At 44.5% G+C, this 19,599-nt stretch overlaps 1 protein-coding gene across 7 annotated transcripts; it reads right to left on the bottom strand.

The window, feature by feature from the left end:
• Positions 1 to 10,687: 10,687 nt before the first annotated feature.
• On the bottom strand, positions 10,688 to 14,855 carry LOC119276770 (brix domain-containing protein F44G4.1-like). 7 transcript variants are annotated; one of them, XM_037557919.1, is made up of 12 exons: positions 14,679 to 14,855; positions 14,465 to 14,599; positions 14,263 to 14,385; positions 14,020 to 14,106; positions 13,817 to 13,906; positions 13,681 to 13,735; positions 13,522 to 13,604; positions 12,455 to 12,534; positions 12,264 to 12,359; positions 11,312 to 11,408; positions 11,119 to 11,204; positions 10,688 to 11,040 (listed from the first exon to the last, which is right to left on the bottom strand). In XM_037557919.1, the coding sequence occupies exons 1-12, from the start codon at positions 14,823 to 14,825 to the stop codon at positions 10,998 to 11,000; spliced, it is 1,122 nt and encodes a 373-aa protein (XP_037413816.1). In that variant the 5' UTR covers positions 14,826 to 14,855; the 3' UTR covers positions 10,688 to 10,997. The 7 variants fall into 7 exon arrangements, 3 of the variants coding, with proteins under 3 accessions (XP_037413816.1, XP_037413817.1, XP_037413818.1); XM_037557920.1 differs by having other exon boundaries at positions 14,465 to 14,569; positions 14,784 to 14,852; XR_005136810.1 differs by lacking the exon at positions 10,688 to 11,040 and adding an exon at positions 11,493 to 11,575 and having other exon boundaries at positions 11,139 to 11,204.
• Positions 14,856 to 19,599: the final 4,744 nt, after the last annotated feature.

The following is a 19,599-nucleotide window of genomic DNA, read 5'->3' as shown; positions in this document are numbered from 1 at the left end:
GCAGAAAACAGAAGTTCTTGGAATGACCTGAAAATCCACGGAGATAACTTTTGGAAAATATAAAAAATACTGGCAAAAGAATCAAGGCCAGGGGGCCCACACCCTGTCCACGAGGGTGGGGGCGCCCCCTCCGCCTGGGCGCGCCCCCTGCCTCGTGGGCCTCCTGGAGCTCCATCGACCTCAACTCCAACTCTATATATTCCGTTTCGCGGAGAAAAAAATCAGAGAGAAAGTTTCATCATGTTTTACGATACGGAGCCGCCGCCAAGCCCTAATCTCTCTTGGGAGGGCTGATCTAGAGTCCCTTCGGGGCTTCGGAGAGGGGGATTCATCGCCGTCGTCATCATCAACCATCCTCCATCACTAATTTCATGATGCTCACCGTCGTGCCTGAGTAATTCCATCATAGGCTTGCTGGACGGTGATGGGTTGGATGAGATTTACCATGTAATCAAGTTAGTTTTGTTAGGGTTTGATCCCTAGTATCCACTATGTTCTGAGATTGATGTTGCTATGACTTTGCTATGCTTAATGCTTGTCACTAGGGCCCGAGTGCCATGATTTCATATTTGAACCTATTCTGTTTTCATGAATATATGTGAGTTCTTGATCCTATATTGCAAGTCTATAGTCACCTATTATGTGTTATGATCCGACAACCCCGAAGTGACAATAATCAGGATACTTCTCAGTGATGACCGTAGTTTGAGGAGTTCATGTATTCACTAAGTACTAATGCTTTGGTCCGGTACTCTATTAAAAGGAGGCCTTAATATCCCTTAATTTGCATTAGGACCCCGCTGCCACAGGAGGGTAGGACAAAAGATGTCATGCAAGTTCTTTCCATAAGCACGTATGACTATATTCGGAATACATGCCTACATTACATTGATGAATTGGAGCTAGTTCTGTGTCACCCTATGTTATCACTATTACATGAGGAATCGCATCCGACATAATTATCCATCACTAATCCAATGCCTACGAGCTTTCCACATATTGTGCTTTGCTTATTTACTTTACTGTTGCTACTGTTACAATCATTACAAAACTGATATAGTTACTTTTATCACTGTTACCATTACTATCATACTACTTTGCTACTAAATACTTTGCTGCAGATACTAAGTTATCCAGGTGTGGTTGAATTGACAACTCAACTGCTAATACTTGAGAATATTCTTTGGCTCCCCTTGTGTCGAATCAATAAATTTGGGTTGAATACTCTACCCTCGAAAATTGTTGCGATCCCCTATACTTGTGGGTTATCACTCCTCAATCGTTCCTTAGCAAAGGGGCGAGGCTATTATTTACTACGTACTCATACTATAGCAGTACTAGTATTACTTTCTCAACTAGTAGTGTGATGTACTGTACTTCTAGTATAGTGCACCAGTTTTGAACTCTTGAATCTCAGGGCCAAGGAGCTACAGTTGGAAGTGGACGGTACTACTGTTCTCTAGAACCATCGTTGTACTATCAATGCAGGGAAAGTACACCTACATAGTGGTACTCTCGGTGCTCTATTCAAGCGTGTAGCTGGCCTACTCAGCCACTCCTCTCACGCACACACTAGCAGCCTGTTTATCAGCGACGGTTACTGCGGGGGCAGAACATTTGAGTTATTTAATACAATGACTAGGCTTTTCGCTTCCATTTGTGGAGGTGTAATGGATCTCATCGAACTTTGTTAGTACTCCCTCCTTTCCGGTTTATAGGGCTTATCTCAATTTTTCATTTTTCTGATTTAAAGGGCTCATCTCCATCTCCTTTTGAGATTCCAAGGTGCATTAAATCTTTGCATGCAAGAATTAAAAAGGAACTCACCGATGCATGCGATGCTAGTACTTATATAGTTGTCAAGAATGCATACCTTGCCATTAATCCCAATTAATGCATCAAATTTAGTTTGGATAGTTTTGTAAAGTATGGGATACATTCCTCCACTCACCATGTGCCTTGGTTGATGAGATTTCAGATTTGAGCCTTATAAACCGGAAAGGAGGGAGTAGTTCCTTCTTTATGAATGAGATGAGGCAAAGCTTTTGCCTCCGTTTCAAAACAAAAAAATCACGTCAAGAGGAATTTCTTTTATAGAGCCGATAATGGAGTGAAGTCCATGCGTGCAACGCCACAAGCTACAGAGTAGTAGAGTACTAGCACTTTACGTACAGAGCCATATTACATAGTTTCCAATGCTGCGCCAGGCTTTTCCAGCTCCTCGGCCTTAATTGGGAGGCGCTAGTTTAAATATGCTACTAGCTGATGAGGAAGCTGGAAGCGAGGTGCGGCTAGGGCGAGCACGCGAGCCATGAGATGATGGGAGGGAAAATCCGTTCACGTGGCTGGGCTATCCAGTGCACCCAGATTGTGGTACGACACATTCGTTCGACTTCAAAACTCAAATTACTAGTGTACAATATTGGCTCACAGCAAAGTTACTATTTAAAAAAAGGCCACCGTGCATTCGGCCAGGATCGAACCCACAAAACGAGCTATACACTCCCGTGACCACTAGTAGTACTCGTTGGAGTACAACGCAACCTAGAATCGCCTTTTGTCGCCAGTACATTGTTCCTTACAAGAAACCACTAATAATTCCAAGAAACCACTAATAATGCCAAGAAACTACTACTACTTGCATACGTGGCAGACTTAAGATAAAACTACCTTATCAACCATTGTACATGCCCTTACCAACCAGCCCTACCAAGAAAGGACTACTCTACAAAGTATCATTATAGGCACGTTTCAACCCATGTCGCCCCTTAAGTCAACGCCTTCTATTCGACCGGCAAGTTAGGAGTTATGACTTGTGGGACCTACATGTCAGTCTGCACAAAAATCCCTGAGTGACCTCCTACCTCCGGCCCGTCCACCTAGTCATCCTCGGCCATGGGACACAGCTACCGCCGTCGGTAGAAGGCGAGGTCAAAACCGCCGGTGGTGCGGAGCCCATCTTGCGGCAGCCCGGATGCCAGCTCCGTCCGGCGCTCACGGCCGCTAGCTAGCCAAGATAGCACACACCTTGCTGGATGCATCCAGCTACTTGTCTGCAAGATTTGCTAGCTAGATTGGCATGGCGGTGCGGCGGCTTGCTCGCGCGCGATGCGCTAAGGCCAGCACCCTAGCTTGAGTGAAGGCCAGCGCGGTGGCTTGCTCACGTGTGAGTCATGCTCGGGCTAGCCTGCCAACCCGTGCGGAGGCCAGCGCGGCATACGGCCCATCCGACGGAGCGGCGGCAAACTCGCTCATCACCGGTGCCACCGACGAACATGCATCAGTACTGTTTGAAGTAATGTTCAGGGAAAATAATGATTTGAGGAGGAATCTCTACTCCTAATGTCTAAGTTGGTTAAATAGTCCACGGTTTATTTTCGTCCCACCACTTTGAACCGTTTATTTTCGTTGGGCTTTTTCATCTCCTCCCCCACCCCACCCCACCCCACCCCACAAAAAAACCAGCCTCTATATCCCATCCCCGATCTCCAGCCTCTGGATAGGTGCTCTTTCATTACCGCCGCCGCTGTCCGAGGGGAGACGTCGCTGCCGCCAAGGGGAGACACCACCGCCGCCCTTGGCGCCGTATTCCCTTGATGCCTTCTTCCGGAACGCCGCAGAGAAGAAGGCCGCCGGGGCGCAGCAGCAGGAGCCCTCGCTGCGGGCCGCCGCGACGGTTGCCGCCATAGACTCCCTCCTCGCTAATTTGTTCGCGGGCGTCTCGGTCGTCTAGGCGGCCTACGCGCAGCTGAAGCTCATGCAGTTCCCCTATGACGCAGAGACCATTCAGTCCGCGGATGCCGCCGTGGTCGGGGAGCACACCAGGCTGTCCAACACCAAGCGGAGGTTCCTCAAGGGTCCCTGCAGGCGCGGCCAGGGACGCCGCGGCCGCAGGCAACACTGCCCTCTCCACGCATGCCGAGGAGCAGCGGCATCTACTCAAGACGTACCAGATCACGGCACGCAAGCTGGAGGCGAAGCTCCGTGCAAAGGATGCGGAGCTCGACTGCGCCAAGGGCTCCCTCGATGCAGATAACATAAGCTCTTCTTTTTTCTTGTGTGTTTGAATCAGATTTGGTGGTCTCCATTTTATAGGCATGTATTGATCTTGGTCTTGTTCTATGTGCAGGGTACACTCAATGTTTCACGTTTGGTGAAAGAAAAGAGACTGCTTTGTTGATCTTGTGCAAGATTGTATGATCTGCCATGTATTAGTAGATCAGTTGCTTCTCTTTGTAGGGGGCGATTAGTGATCCAATCTAATTTATTTCATCTATGCCTAACTTGGTTTGATCGAATTTTGCCATATAGTAGGCTTATGAATGTGTTTTAGTTTCTTTCAGTTGAATATATATCAGTCATGTTTTACTGGCATTTTATCTTTCAAGATGAAGGAGTGGAGATACTCATGCGGAGCTGTTCAGGGTTCAAGGAGATACACCCGATTGAACAAGGTTAGATTAAGTTTTTTGTGGTTCATTTTAGCTATCCATTGGTAACAGTACAACCTTGATTTTTTGTGGTTCATTTTAGCTATCTATCAGTAACAGTACACCCCTGATTTTTACAGGGACAATGATGTTTAATGAACACATTATTTTTTACTAACAAGTTGTACCAGAAACTTTTAGAGGCCCTGAATTGTGACCACTGGTTTAATGTAGTTGCTATACCTGCTGATGTGGGTACCCATTTACAGAGGAGCCGCCTTACCTAAGTCTGTTGACTGAACCTTGACCATGGAGCATGTTAACTTTGTATGCAAGTTCTACCTACAGTTTCCTATTAATCTTCACCATTAAAATGCGTTAATCCCTGTTCCTACTAGCAAAGCTTAATGGTATGGAATGAATAAGTGGTGAGGTTGCAGCAAGCGACTAAGCATTGTATGGTGGCTAACTTACAGGTACAAGAGTAAGAAGAAAAACTACGCATAACGGTCGCAAACTAGTAATGATCAAGAAGTGATCCTGAACTACTTACGAGTCAAACATAACCCCACTGTGTTCTCTTCTCGAACTTACTCAAAAAGAGACGGTCACGTTTACACACGCGGCTGGTGTATTTTAAATCGGGTTTAGTGTCAAGTTCTCTACAACCAGATTGTAAAAATTCCCATTTTCCACATAACCACGGGAACGGCTCTCGAAAGTTTAAACCCTGCAGGGGTGTCCCAACTTAGTCCATCACAAACTCTCATGATCAACAGAGTAAAAATCCTCCTCCCGGAACAACCCGATCAAGCTCGGAACCCCGTTTCACAAGAAATTTCGACAATGGTGAAACAAAACCAGCAATAACTCCCGACGTGCCGACACCTGGATAGTAGCCGCGTGTATCTCGTCTCAGGCCACAACGGATGAGCTATGGTTACAACGACCAAATACCCCAAGTTGCCAAGGGGCGGCGGCGCAAGCTGCTCTAGTTTGGAGTAACACTCATGGGGACCACTAGCCCGGGTTGTTGATTAATTATCGTCGGGGTCCGGAAAGTCCCTATGCAAGTTTCAGTTGTTATTAGGCAAATGGTAAAACCAATGTTGGGCCTTGCTGGAAGAGTTTTATTCAAAGCGAACTGTCAAGGGGGACTCATATACTCCGACCGTTAGGAACGCAAGATCAAGGAACATAACACCGGTATGACGGAAACTAGGGCAACAATAGTGGAACAAAACAGCAGGCAAAAGGTCGAGCCTTCCACCCTTTACCAAGTATATAGATGTATTAATTAAATAAGAGATATTGTGATATCCCATGATATCCATGTCCCATAATGGAACAAACTGCAACTGCACCTGTAGCTAGCAATGCTATAAAAGGGGCTAAGCAAAGCGGTAACATAGCCAAACAACAGTTTGCTAGGATGATGGAAAAGGTTAGAGGCTATCGTGGCAATTTGGGAGGCTTTATAAACAAGTGGTAGGTAGCGCGACATAGCGATAGCATCAAGACAACTAGCATAGCAAAGATAGTAGTGAGATCCAAGGTGACGGTCATCTTTCCTGAAATCCCGCTAGAAAGAAGACCGAATGCATGAAGTAAACGAACCAATGTAGTCGAACAGATCCTCACAATCGCAACGTTACCGAAACTATCAAGAAGAAGCAACACCGGAAAGAAGCAAACAACATGGTAAACAACCATCACATGAACATAGCATGATGCACAATCAAGTATGATGCATGTCCAGTTTAATGATTCATGGCATGGCAAAGTGCAACAAATAATACTACAAATTAAGTGAAGCTTAATATGCAACGAGTTGCATATTGATGAAACACCACATCAATTATTTAGTTCACTCTCATTTATGTACAAGACAAGACTAAATGTTGGTTAACATGGCAAGAGGTGAAGTATAAGTAAACTACACATTTAGGCAATTTAAATGATTTTAGGCGGTCTTTTAAACTATCCCCACAGCCAGATAATCTGAGCAGACGAGTTTGTCCGCCAAATCACTGAGCTCGTTCAAGAACACACTTTTCATATAACTAGTCAATGTGTACGTGCAATGCACGTTAATTTGGAAGTATAGTAAGTGCATGCGGATGTTAAGTAGGATATTATTTGTGTGTTATTATGTGATTAGCACTATATTTGGCATTAAACTAACGGCACGCTAAACATGTTGAGTGCTTGACATTGAAGCAGTCTAGGTCGTTGGATTGACATGATTTGATGGCCAAGATTAATTGGATCTGCCCCTTTGGGTCTTTTTATATTGGTGTAGAGGTGTAGATAAAAAGAGAGACGAAGAAATCTAAACTAATTTGGTGTAGTGCTGACTGGTAGACGCATCAATGTCAGCATTAGTATTATTAACACCAATGTGTGATGCAAAAATTGGCTACAGCTAGTGTCTAATGTTTAATGAAGAGTTTGCAAAAATATTCTCATGACAAATAGACAGGGCAAAAGCTTAGCACCCTGATAGCGCCTTAGAAGATTCCAGAGACCTATCCCTACAAGAATTTCCACCATGTCAAGAACAATTCAGTATATAATGCCAGCATAAAATGAGAGAATAAAGTACCTAGCAATGCCACTCAAACTTTCCTTTTTTTCGGCGGGCAGGCCGCATTCCAGGGCAGTCAGGCTAGGAGTGAAACGAGGTCCACATTCCTATGTTATAACGAACAATTTAGGAGGTGTTTGGTTCCGGATTGGTAACGCGAACGTAAACGTAATGAGTGCCTCACCGGCGTCGTTGACATGCTTCGAGAGCTCATTTTGCTGTTGGACACAATAGGACAAATCATTTTGGCACAATGTAGGCAAGCATATAGATATAACGGTAACTTACCACAAAGCGGATAGTTGGCGCCGATTCATACCGTCTACCATCTCTAATAAGCATGTTGTACTCCATATTGGCCATCCGATCAAAACCTGGATTGGGTTCATGTAATATGTCCCCTGGCTGAAATGCGGGTGCGTTAAGTTGAGTACGTGCAACGGAACGAAACCACGCAAAATAATTGTTGAATGCTTCCGTGTCAAAAGGCCGTGGGGGAGGCTTAGAAGTCGGTTGACGCAACGAAAGCACAATCTCATTGAGCTTGTGCTTGAACTCCTGGATATACATGTCATGCTCTCGATCCCATTTTTTTATACTCTTCTGCTTCATCTTGTCGAGACTGCATAGCATTTGACAATTGCATTTTCTTTAGTATCTTGAAAACAATGGAGAAGTCATTTGAAGTGCTAAGCACTTGCCTATGCAAATGTAGCGAAGTGTCCTTGTACTTCGGCGGGGTCTCTTGAAATAAGCCAAACTGTGTCATAACTCGTTGTGGCTGATAAAACTCAACAGCATAATCACAAATCAACAGGCAACGCATCAGCCATAATTGTGCTTCCTGTAGACACTTTGGGTTAAGTTGAAAGTAATAAAACCAGCTCCCCTACCAATATTGCCCTCCGTTCCGTACGGTTCCTAGGTAACCTATAAACAAAGATTAAGAAAAAACTACATTGTTAGTATGATTTTTGGAAAACCGAACAAACCGAAGAGACAAAGCAAGAGGCTACTAAGATAACCTGCTCCGGGGTCATGATGTCAAGCTCGTTGCAGTAGTGCAAATACATGGTCTTTGAACTGCCAACAAAACCTTCAACCTTGTCCCACTTATACGCCCATGTAGGCAACGGTCCGGGTCATGATGATCATCCCACCGGTCGTAACCCTTTGGTGTCGGCCGCCCCACTAGCAAGTGCTCCCAACTCCAGATCGATAATAGAAGGATCGGACCACCGATGTTGGCTTCCTTTGACTCTACGACGTTTCTTGGATTCGCGCCCCTACGGCACGCCTCGTCCAGCTACACACAAACAAGAAATATGTCATTACAAACTAGAGAAAATTTCTACATGGTGAACCCAATATTATAAGCAAAACTACTTACCTGACGATACAAATAAGCCAACGCCGTCGTATCCCAACTGAGTCCATGCTCCCACCCAGCAAACAGCTTAATCCACATAAAGGAAGCGTTCACACCAGTGCCGTCAGAGAAAAGAGTCTGGCTGACTACATACCACAAGTATGCCCTGGTATACTGTTGCACTGTTTCATCGTCTGCATCAGCCGGGCATTCCCCAAAGTGTTCAGCAATCCAATGATAACTTGCACCGGCGGACTTCCCTTGTACCCCTGGCTCCCTCCCTATGAGTCCAACCATAATCTCACTCCATCCATCAGAATCTGTGCTAAAACAAATAGGCTCTCCTTTGATGGGAAGTCCAGTGATAAGAGAAACATCCTGCAAAATGACAGTCATCTCCCCAGCATAGAAGTGAAAAGTATGTGTCTCAGGGCACCATCGGTCAACGAGTGCCGTGATCGCATAAGGGTTCATCTTCGGCATCGAACGAGGCACGAGTGAGATGAAAGGGAGAAGCCCGGTCTTCCGGATATACTCTGTGTATCGCTCGTCATACTTCATCTTGTCATGAACCGAACCGGACCTCAGGAGAAGCTGATCAAAAACCCTTCCTTCATCTGCCATGAACCGTCCACGATGCAATTGATCATACGATTGATGGATAATAGAAGCCATCCTGCAAATTACAAATGTATATGGTAATCCCCGTTGTCATTTGCAAATATCCGCACTAGTGCAAAAACATACATACATGTGCAAAATTTCTACACTAATTCTTCTTCCATACACCATATATGTGTATATAATTTTCTACAATATCATACACCATATATTTGCACTAATTCTTCCATACACCATATATATGTGCGTGCATATCCTAACCAAATTCATAGCACTCCCATAAAAATCCTATATCATACATATTCTAAGCCATGCATATCCTAAATACACTAATCCCTACATTATCACACCAAAATCCACTATCCATTTCAACAAAAGGATGAACTAGGGTTTCACCCAAATCAATCAAATGGAGAGATTTCAACCAATAGAAAGAGGAGAAAGGGAGGAGAATACCTTGAGGATTCGAAGGGCAACCGGATCCACCGATCTTCGACTCAGATCCGCAGCTCTTGAGTGAGGAGAGGGAGGGGCGGTTTGAGGGGTACCATGGAGTGGGGAAAGAACAGAGAGAGGAGAGAAAGAACGAACAGAGAGCTGAGGGGCTTGGGCGGCGATGTAGTGAAGGGGTATGGCGCCCCGGGGCGGGGCGTCGTGGTACAGCCCATGGCGCCCTGGGCCGAGGCGTCATGGGCCCAAGGCCAAGCAAACATGGCAGTCAACGCCAACGCGCATGGCGCCTTTGACCGAGGCATTCTGTTATCTAGCATGGCGCCCCAGATACGGGCGTCATGCGGTTAGGGCCATTTTATGAAATATTTTTAAAAGAGGGTCATTTTGTGTTGTACTTTGGTCAAAGGGCCAGTTTGTGATTTTTTTACCACACGCACACACAGTAACACATGTACACACACGTCTTTGCACGCGTGCACACACATGCAGCAGTACGCGCAAACACGTGAAAAATTTAATATAGCTTCACTATATCGTTCTGTATCTACGCATCCTTATATTCTCCCTTGGAGATCCTGCACTAAAAAAACTCAGACATTCAAAATAGATTATGTGAGCTTCATAAGAAAAATCCAACAATTAGAAGTATAATAATTATTACTCCCTCTGTTCTAAATTACTTGTCTTGGATTTGTCTAGATACGGATGTATCTAGACTCATTTTAGTGCTAGATACATCCGTATCTAGACAAATCTAAGACAAATAATTCGGAACGGAGGGAGTAATAAAGACGATAAAAATTCATTGAACAGCACGCGCGCACAAACGTACCACGGAGGGGTAAAAGGGTCTTTTCAAGTATTATTTAGGCTTAAAATGAACAGAAGTGTCAAATAAGGCATAAAATTTAGACTCGTTGTTACATAAGGAAGAAATTATTTGTCGATGTCAAATAGGGCATAAAATTTAAATACAGTGTTAAATAAGGAATTCTCTCAACAAAGAGCGCCGCATAGCTCGTGCGTGAGGAACGAGGAAGGAGGCCGCATATCTCGTGCGATCGCATCTGGTGTGGAGAGGAGATGGCATCGCACCTGGTGTGGAGAGGAGATGGCTGCAACGTAATCTGTTACAGCAGATTTCCAGCGGTATCGGTTTTGTATTAGGCTGGGATTTGATACCATGTTATCGGATTACAGAGCAAGGGAAACAAACACGATTTAGTGGGACCTGTTAACGCTGTAATTCGATTACCTTACAGTAGCGCGAAACAAACACCTCCTTAGGTTTACAGCTAACCATGTAGTCATCGTACAGTGCAGCCATCTTGCTTCAAAAAAACACTTTTCATATAATAAAAAGAGAGGATGAAGAAATCTAAACTAATTTGGTGCAGTACTGACTGGTAGACGCATCAATGTCAGCAGTAGTAATATTAACACCAATGTGTGATGCAAAAATTGGCTACAGCTAGTGTCTAATGTCTAATGAAGAGTTTGCAAAAATATTCTCCTGACAAATAGACAGGCCAAAAGCTCAGCGCCCTGGTAGCGCCTCAGAAGATTCCAGAGATGTATTCCTACAAGAATTTCCACCATGTCAAGAACAATTCGGTATATAATGCCATCATAAAATGAGTGAATAATAAAGTACCTACCAATGCCACTCAAACTTTCCTTTTTTTCCGACGGACAGGCCGCATTCCAGGGCAGTCAGTCTAAGAGTGAAACGAGGTCCACATTCCTATGTTATAATGAACAATTTAGGTTTACAGCTAATGATGTAGTCATCGTACAGTGCAGTCATCTGGCTTCAATTACATTGCGAAAATCTACAGCTAGCTCACTTACTAGTAGGTGACAAGTTACATCAGAAGCTTTCAATTTGACTCCTGGAAAAGTACCAGTATTTCCATCCCTCAATTCTTCTTTCATTTCATACAAGTACCTATTATCAAGACCACGTACTATTATTTCCAGATGCTGAAGTAAGATGGTATGGTAAAATTGCATGTTTCCGAAATGAACTTACCATATAATAAGGAAATGCGCCCATTATTAACTGGAGAACAAACATATATGATTTCCTTCATTAAGGTAGATGTATGTAATCCACTACATAAAATGTATGTAGAAAATGAAATTTTTCAGTTGCTGGTGATAATAAGTCGCTTTGACCCGGTTTCGCACTGCTCATAATTCGACTTATGTCCCTACCATCCTTTTGTCTTGCATTGCATGTCGTTTCATCCTCTGCCCCTGTCCCAATATCTCTAGGCCCAACCACGTTTCCGCCCACCTCAATCTGATGAGAAGGCCAACACTGCCGGCCCCTGTATGTTGCCCCATAATCCCTCTCTTTGATCCACATTTGGGCAAGGTCAGTAGGAGAGCCTATCCTCCCATTTACTCACCCACCAACTGTTCGAGGTAAAGTGTAAAAACCATACCCACTCCCATTTTCTTGTATTCCCTAATCTTGCTTCATCGTGTAGTGGGTCAATATAATTTCTAGCCCTCAATGCCATCTCGTACGACCACAGATTAGCATTTACTATGCACACTTGCACAACAGAATTTTGATCCTCGCTGTTCTCAATGCTTGCAAAAGATTCCAAGTAACAACATAGTGTTCAATATGATAGCTGAATATTTGAAGATTTTACAACATACAACATAGCTGAATATTCCAAGCAGCGATTATTAATATGGATGGGATACTTAATTGAGCAGCACAAAAAGTGGGATGAGATCTTGGTAAAAGGAGATGTGAACTTGTTCCTATATTTTGATATGTACTCACCTGTGATTACGGAACAGTATATGCTGTTGCTTCAGTTCAAATGTGAACACTTGCCGTTTATTGAAATCAGCTTGAGGGAAAAGAGACGATATCAACCTGAATAAACAAAAAGGTAAGTAGATGAGTGAAAAAATAATATAAATGACAGGTTAACATCTTGAAGAAAGAAAAAATGTATCATCTCCAATCACCTTTGAAGACGATAGCCAAGATGTGCTTCAAAATTATTAAACACTAACTCTGGCTCACGACTTATTGGCTCCCCATGATTCTGTCATATAAAGAGATAAATCAAACGGGTGAATAGCACTTTGACTACAGAGCACATCAAATTTACTGGCTATAATTAGTGAATAAATCAGCTAGTAGATCAGTAACAGCTGATGAAAATGTTCCTGTCTGCTATAGACTTTTCAGCTTTCTATGAATCTAGAAGATAACCTACAAGGCATGAACCCAAATCCTACTTGATATAATTTAGGCAAAGCTGAAAGTGTGGCAGAAGTAAAACAGCGCATGAATATGTCAGACAGTCAGAGACATATACCAGACTCCAGCAGATATACTATATGAGACTAAACTTTGACAAACATGTTTGATTTGGGGAGGCAAAACTAAAATGTCTGGGAAAAAACAGATACAAGCTAAAAGAACTAGGATGAACAACTGATGCAAACTTGATTGTTCTATTCATTTTCAACTCACTTTAAAGTTCAGAAGGTTAATGCTGTAACAAAATTAAGTATTCCATTCCCTGATGTTCCCCAAATTGCGGTGCTATCTGAAACACTTGATTAAATTCGAATTCCACCTTTTACCTTTTCCACTAGTTATGTTATAATAAACAATAGTATAATGCAATACTGCTCTGCCTTACTACAAAGTACAAACACAACAGTCTCATAGGAAAGGGAGCATACATAATAAGATTATTAACAAAAAGTCGTCCTCCTTCCAGCACATAAATATCAGTATTATGCCCTTCCTTCTAAGAAAGTGGAAAGAATACACCAAATGTTTTCCTAAACTGTATAAAATAAGCAAAATGATGTTCCTATATGCAGCTAACAAGATGAAGATCATCATTAGAACCTACATCAACCAGAAAGTAGCCACCATATTGCTTGCAGTCACTATTACACACATCGTAAGCATAAACAGATATACTCCCTCTGTAAACAAATATAAGAGTGTTTAGATCACTATTTTAGTAATCTAAACGCTCTTATATTTCTTTACGGAGGGAGTATTTATATACCTTTATGTCCTTTCGTGGAGTAAACTCAGAGAGCTCAAGGTGTGCAAGGGGACCATCAGGCAAGTTGATAATTTTTAAGCCATCTGTGACACAAATGTGAAGCCAAGTTGTCACACATTAGAAACAAAAACATCACACAACCAAATGATGAATTCTTACCAGAAAGAGCAACAATAAGTGAAGTAAATTTTCTTTCATTCGCATACTCAACCACCTGAAAAGAAGAATATGATTCAGTGGATAATTAAACTTATCTCACTCGAGTAAATCAATGAAAAGTAACATGCAAACATACTTCATCGAGGCAAACATTCGTCCGATGAATATAGCATGCATCTGGAATGAGTTGCATTAGCTCATGAATAAATGAAGATGAAGGTCCTTGCTGTCACCATATGCAGTGGGAAAAAATGGTAAACAAAAGTAAGTTTAGCAAATAATGATAAGGTTATAAACCAGAATATACTAAGAACAATATGATTTAATAAGGGCATAAACCTTGTCCATAATATACTGGCATGCTGTTATCAGTACTTTTGGTTTTGAGCCATCTTTTAACACAGGAAATTCATCCTTCAAAGCCGACTGCATGCAAAAACAAGCTAAAACTTTGCTGAGCTGTCACACTAGTCTCTGTGAGTGTGTGTGTGTGTGTGCGCGTGCTCATGCATGTGGACATAGTGATTTTAGTCACAACAAAACTGGAATGTTTCATAAATGCAGTGTGTAAGGAAATCATACTCCAAACATATTTCGTTGTGCAGCGCGGGTGATAAGCCGGTCCTTCTTTAGTTTACTCCTCCGGATTCTTTTCCCTTTCTTTTTCTTCTCTTTGCCATCGACATTATCGCCCTTTGGCAGCACCTGCATCCGCAACCAAACTGTCAATTCACACAGAGCCTCACACTTGGTTTTCTGCACAGTATGAGGAGAGGATGAATGCCTGTATCTCTGCTTCCGACTTCTCCATGTGCCTGGTTCCTAATGGCTTCGCCCCTCTGCTCTGCCCCTCATCCTCCTCTGGGGATTGCTTCCGCTTCTTCCCTGCCTTGGCGTTTACCACCTCCTCGGGCAGCACCTGCATCCGCAACCAAACTGTCAATTCACACAGAGCCTCACACTTAATTTTCTGCACAGTATGAGGAGAGGATGAATGCCTGTATCTCTGCTTCCAACTTCTCCATGTGCCTGGTTCCTAATGGCTTCACCCCTCTGCTCTGCCCCTCATCCTCCTCTGGGGATTGCTTCCGCTTCTTCCCTGCCTCGGCGTTTACCACCTCCTCCTGCTTTGCCGTTAACACCATCTGTGGTGCTGGCTTCTCACCCTCACCCCCCCCTACTCTCTCCCTTGTCCACTGGGAACAGAGCGTACGTGGAGTGCTTCGGTGGCAGTTTCTTCCCCTTCGCCACAGGCACTGGCTTCTCCTCCTCCCCTCTGCTGCCGCCCTGGTGCCGCTTCGCTCTGCTGTCGTTGTTGTGAGTCTTTGCTGCCGGCTTTTTCTCCTTCACCCCCTTGCCATCTCTCCTCGTGATTCCGCCGCTGTCCCCAGGAGACGCCACATCCGTAGACTGATTTCTCTTCCAAACCCCTGATTCGTTGTTTACTGTCTCCTCCTTCTCTGCCATGAACACCATCTGCGGCGTTGGCTTCTTCCCCTCCATGGCCCTGATCTCTCCCTTGTCCCCTGGAAACCGAGCGTCGGTGGACAGCTTCGGTGGCAGCTTCTCCTCCTTCGCCCCAGGCACGGGCTTCTCCTCCTCGTTCCCTCTGCTGCCGCCCTGGTTCCGCTTGGTCCCTGACCGCTTCTTGCCAGTACTTCGCTCCCTCGTCATGGCCACCAGTCCTGGGGTGGAGCTCGCTACTGTCGTCCTCGCTGGGGAACTCGTTCCCGTCCGCAGTGGAGGAGCGGGGTTTGGTCCCTCCAGCGGTAGAGGATCGGGGCTTGGTTCCTCCTGTGGTCGAGGAGCTGATCTTGGCTCCCCGGGCGGTTGAGGAGTGGATGTGATGGCCAGAACCCTAGGGGAAGGGGATCGATCGCCACAAGGGAGAAAGGGGACCGGGATGAGGGGGGAAGAAGAGTAGTAGGTGGGGAAGGGGATCGATCGCCACTATACAAGAGAGAAAGCGGATCGGGTGCAAACCCTGAACTCGTAGAGAAAGGCGACTATTAGGCGCCGGTGCACCGGCCCAAATTTGGGTCGGTCGCACCCTGTCCGTTTGATTTTTTTTATGCGTAACCGTCAGATCTGATCCTCTTCTTCGTCCCCAACTTCCCAACCCCCCGACACTGTGCAATCGCCGCCCCACACCACGCCTCCTCTGTCGGGCTGCTCCTTCGCTAGATTCGGCGGTCGTCAGCGTCGTCGGCCCCAGCAGCACCAGCGCCGCTGCCAGCTTGTTGTCCCTCTTCTCACGGACGCCGGGGTTGCAGCACGGTCATATGTTGTGTGCAAAGCTTCAACTGTTAACCGGTTCCAGTGCACCGCAGCCATGGTTGTAACAAGAACTCGCCCACCACTAGCTCCGGCTCGCCGCACCATCACTAGCATAGCCGTGCTCCAGCAAAAACCTCTGTAGCAAAAACCAAAATGTTCAGTTGAAGCAAAACATTTAGTCGGTTCCAGCTAAAAAAAAATTAGTTGTAACAAAACAAAAGCGACTGATCCAGCAAAAAAATCTCAGTAGCAAAATCTTCTAATTGTCAGTTGAAGCAAAAAAAAGTCAGTTCCAGCTAAAATTAACACCAAATGCAACAAAAGTCACATTAGCAAACTCCAAAGAAAAAGATTTTAGCAAACAAACTAGCAGGTACCAGCAAAAAAAATTGTCGACGGCAAGGGGCTCATCCTGTTCCAGCACCGATGAACACTACTTCCAGCACGCCGCCTGGCCAGTTGTAGCAAATGACGACGCTAGTTCCAGCAAGGTGCTGCCCAAGTCGTAGCTAAACGCCGATGTTGGGGTCGAGCGAAAAAATTGATGACCGCCGATGGTAGCAAATCTACAGGCTAGTTCCAGCAAACGTTGACTACGGTCACAACATTTGTGGGCACCCATTGTCCCAGCATCACACCAGATGGGAAAAGAAGAGCTGAAGAGGTTGCTGGCCGGCCACGAGGAACGGGGTGGCTGAGAGCTGGATGGAATCAAAACACAACGATGTACGGCCATGGCTAGTGTGTGAGGTGGGGTGGTGCTTAACTCTGAGTTTTTGGGGGCAAAAATGGAGTCTGTGTCTTGTTGGTGGAGGACAGAAGAAGGAGATCGAGGGGATAAGGCAGGTGTGGGTGAGCGCTGGGTGGCTGTGATGGGATAAGGCAGGTGTGGCTGTGAGCGGTGGGTGGCCCCACAGCCATGTCTCCCCCATGTATGTGGCATCGATGGACGCGTGAAGCGAGCGCGCGAACGACTTGGGAGTGACCGGCCGAGCGTTCGGCCGGCGCCCCAGCCCCAAACATTTCCGTAGAGAAAAGCTAAATCGAACCCTGAATTTTCAATCCCCGAAATCAGCACACTCAATTCATTAATCCCGATCTAAACTAAACCCTGACACCATTTTAAAGCAAATAAACTGACGTGACAGGGATTTCACCATGATACTGACTGGTGGGCCACGAAGAGGTTGTGTTGACCGATGGACCGCGGTTTTGTTTACAGAAAGGGATTGGGGAATCTGAGCGTTAGGTTTAGGGCGGCGGCAGAGGCAACGAGGCGCGATCTGAGCATGGTGCACTGCGGCGGCGACGGCGGCGTGCGATGTCGGGGTACTTAGGGGCATCTTTCGCTCCCGGATTCCGTCGAGCTAGCGGAAGGAGGGAGGTTGAGTCGAGGACGCTGGTTGCATACCGCAAGGGCGCCATGGCGGACGAGCCGCCGAAGTTCTGCCACTACGATCCGCCAAGGAAGGCACTAAGGTGGATATCGTGGAGCCGGCAGAACCCCGGCAGGAGGTACTATGCCTGCATCCGTGCGCTGGTGAGCTCTATTTTGCTTCTCCCAGTTTCTTCTTCCAGTGGCTCATTTCTTCCTTTCTTCTCTCAATAAATCTGATTCATTTGTGCTCATTGGTTAGCATGGTGGTTGTGGGTATGTTGAATGACATGATGATCCACTGACTAACTATTTTTCTAATTTGATTGGAGATTTAAGAGATGAAGTTTGGAGACTGAAGGGTGCTAGGACTAAAGATGCATTTGAAGAGCAAACAATAACTGAAAATGTGGTTATGGCTCTGCAAGAATAGTTGAAAGAAAAAATGCAGAGATTGATGCAGTGAAGACCAGATATATGACAGTTCTGGTTGTGTTTGGCGTCTTTGTGCTAGGTTTTGTGCTAGGGAAAATTGTAGGGCAGTGAAGATGTGGTCAGGTTGATCCTAGTATGAACAATGGTTGGTTAGTGTCAGGTGTTGCTGGAACTTTCTAATAAAAGATGTGTTGTCCTTGTAAGGAAAGATTTGGTCTTGTTCATCCTAGTAATGAAATATGTGGCCATTCTAGCATTATCATCCAGTTTGTGCATTTATCTTGTTGGTTAAATCATGAAATAGATCTTGTTGCTTGATATGTTGAATAATGAGGATGATATTGTCAAACATATGCACATGTGCAACCAGATTTTTGCTTCACATGTTGACAGGAGCATGATATTGTCAAACACATGCACATGTGCAACCAGTTATTTGCTTCACATGTTGACAGGAGCTTGTGGCCTAGGTTTTTCAAAAATAGGCCACATCTCCTCACCTTCCACAGGTTATGCTCATAAATTTTGTTGAATGTGCCAATGCTATAGCAAGGATCAATGTAGTCTTCCACTTGTTTCCAGCACTAGTATATTGTTGTTATGGCATGAGAGCAAGGAAGACCTGAAAGTTGGAGATAACCACATGAACAAGTTCTTTTTTCAAGACTTGCAGTGTATTGCCTTCTTCTCCCAGTTACTAGTCTCACTTCAAACCTATCTTTGCCATTCCAAAGGACCTCCATGAACCGTGTTCTTGCTATGCTGGCTTTCAACTTTTTAAATATTCTAGGGCATATTTTTTCATGAAACTTCACACCTTTGGTCCTCTATTCTTGAATTCTAGCAAATATTTTCTTCCTTATTTTCTCTAGCATGGAAATTAATGGATAAAACCTTGCATCAACAATTGCATGATTGAAAAATTCACACAAGTTGCTATCCACTGACTCACAGTTGGGACCAACTGAAAAATATGCCCTTGCCCAGTGTACTGGTTCTGTTCTCATGATATCTTTTACACCCTCTGGTGTTTCTTGTGCAAGCTTGGCTTTATAATAATTGAAATCTTGGATGTTTGCTGCTTTGGCAACTGCCCAAAAATTCTTTGCCACTCCGTGCCCTGTGTTTCTTCCTCTAGTTGGCATAGATATGCCTAGCACACATCATGTGCTCTGCTTTTGGAAGATAGTCAGTCATGGCATTAAGAATTCCGTTTTGTTGATCATATATGAACGCTCAGCCATCTCCATTGTTGTTAATGTCTAAATTTTAATGAGAAAGCCAATAAACCATTTCCATGTCTCATTTGTTTCCTGCTCAACTACTGCCCAAGCCATTGGATACATTTGATTATTTGCATCCCTAGATATAGCACACAACAGCTCACCCTTCACAGCTCCTTTAAAGAAGCAACCATCTAATCCTATCACTTTCCTGCAGCCAGCTTTGAATCCTTGCTTCAATGCGTTAAAGCAAACATAAAAGCTTTGAAATATATTGTGCTCCAAGTCAGTTGGATCCAAACAAATTGCTACTGTACTTCCAGGATTACTTCTAAGAAGCTCAAGCTAGTAATCAAACACTCTGTTATCTTCATTCTTCAAGCCAGATAGCAATTTGTCCATCACAGGTTTCTTTGCATGCTTGCACTTTGAGGTGGACACATCTACAAACATATCTTGCAATATTGTAGCTTTCATACTCTCTATCTTCAACATTGGATTTGCAAGAATGAAGTGCTCATACCTCTGTGCAATAACATTTGCAGTCACTAGCCTATTCTCTCTGTTTTGGGCACAATGATGTTCATCATTATATGTGATGACTTGGAA

Source organism: Triticum dicoccoides, chromosome 3B, assembly GCF_002162155.2.
Source record: "Triticum dicoccoides isolate Atlit2015 ecotype Zavitan chromosome 3B, WEW_v2.0, whole genome shotgun sequence".
In the NCBI taxonomy this organism is placed as follows: Eukaryota; Viridiplantae; Streptophyta; class Magnoliopsida; order Poales; family Poaceae; genus Triticum; species Triticum dicoccoides.
This window is presented reverse-complemented; position numbering and strand designations above follow the sequence as displayed.

Bases quoted from the DNA above. Each gene is read 5' to 3' on its own strand.
- LOC119276770 (XM_037557919.1), bottom strand. From the start codon at position 14,825: ATGGTGTTAACGGCAAAGCAGGAGGAGGTGGTAAACGCCGAGGCAGGG. The intron at 14,386-14,464 runs GCATTCATCCTC...TTGCGGATGCAG, and splicing joins AGTCGGAAGCAGAGATACAG to GTGCTGCCAAAGGGCGATAA. The intron at 13,907-14,019 runs GTTTATGCCCTT...ATATGGTGACAG, and splicing joins GCCAGTATATTATGGACAAG to CAAGGACCTTCATCTTCATT.